General features: G+C 41.2%; 1 protein-coding gene across 1 annotated transcript in view; it reads left to right on the top strand.

Moving 5' to 3' along the window:
- Positions 1-878, top strand: part of SNX3 (sorting nexin 3) — a 46,266-nt gene extending 45,388 nt beyond the window's left edge. Inside the window, exon 2 of the mRNA XM_012804445.2 lies at positions 768-878. Coding sequence (XP_012659899.1) covers positions 768-878 — 111 coding nt within the window. The remainder of the gene's footprint in view (positions 1-767) is intronic.
- Positions 879-1,387: the final 509 nt, after the last annotated feature.

Genomic DNA, 1,387 nt, shown 5'->3' with positions numbered 1-1,387 from the left:
TCTCATTCCAGCCCACTTAACCTTTTATTTTATTTTATTTTTTTTGCAGTTTTGGCCAGGGTCAGGCTTGAACCGGCCACCCCCAGTATATGGGGTTGGCGCTCTACTCCTTGAGCCACAGGCGCCACCCACCACTTTACATTTTTATGGCTCACTAAAATAATAGGGAAAAAATGACCTATGTTTATGTAAATAACCTCAGGCAGAATAACATTTAAAAGCATACACACAAAGGTAGATTTTACAGTTTTCAGCCAGGGCTGGGTTTGAACCCACCACCCTCTGGCATATGGGGCCAGCACCCTACTCCTTTGAGCCACAGGCTCTGTCCCACAAAGGTACGTATGCCAGCATTCTGGGAGGCTGAGCAGGAGGATTGTTTGAAGACCAACCTGAGTAAGAGTGAGACCCTGTCTCTACTAAAAACAGGAAAATTAGCTGGGTGTTGTGACGGGTACCGGTAGTCCTAACTCCATGGGAGGCTGAGGCAGAAGGATCTGAACCCAGGAGTTTTAGGTTGTTGTGAACTAGAGAGACTCTAAGAAAGAAAAAAAAAATGTTGTATCCTATTGTAAATAATGTAACAAGTAGCAAAGTTTCATTTTGTTATACGTAAGTAAAATGCCACCTTCATGATTTCTTAGGTTAAGGTAACCAGACTTGCCACTTTATCAATTTGACAGACCTAGATTCTCCCCTCCCCCATACACTTTTTTTTTTTGAAGTCTTAACACGCTTCAATTTAGGATTAACTTTTCTTGTTTCAGACAAATCTTCCTATTTTCAAGCTGAAGGAATCTACTGTGAGAAGAAGATACAGTGACTTTGAATGGCTGAGAAGTGAATTAGAAAGAGAAAGCAAGGTAAGAATTATTTAAAGCAAAACCTGTCAGGAAAATTAAATTATTTTGAATAAAGTGGGTAAAAGTAAATACGATTTCTTTCTTTTTTTTTTAGAGACAGAGTCTCACTTTATTGCCCTCAGTAGAGTGCTGTGGTGTCACAGCAACCTCCAACTCCTGGGTTTAGGTGATTCTCTTCCCTCAACCTCCTAAGTAGCTGGGACCACAGGCGCCCGCCACAACACCAGGGCTATTTTTTGTAGCAGTTTGGCCGGTTTGAACCCGTCACCCTCAGTATATGGGGCTGGTGCCCTGCCCACTGAGCCATGGGCACTACCCTGGTTTCCTTTTTTCAAATAGTTAAATTTCATCTTATCCACTGGGGATGAGTCTGTAATTTTTCCTTAGGATTCTTAATTTTATCTGCTATTAATGATCCAGTTGAGGCCTTTGCTAACTCCCATTTGAAATAACACTTTTTCCTCTTCTTCTTTTTTTTTTTTTTAAGAGACAGTCTCATTTTATCGCCTTCGGTAGAGTGCCAT

The sequence above is a fragment of the Otolemur garnettii genome, unplaced genomic scaffold, assembly GCF_000181295.1.
Source record: "Otolemur garnettii isolate 467f Iridium unplaced genomic scaffold, OtoGar3 scaffold00002, whole genome shotgun sequence".
NCBI classification, from domain to species: domain Eukaryota; kingdom Metazoa; phylum Chordata; class Mammalia; order Primates; family Galagidae; genus Otolemur; species Otolemur garnettii.
The sequence above is the reverse complement of the archived record's forward strand: the minus strand, read 5'-3'. Positions and strand labels throughout refer to the sequence as shown.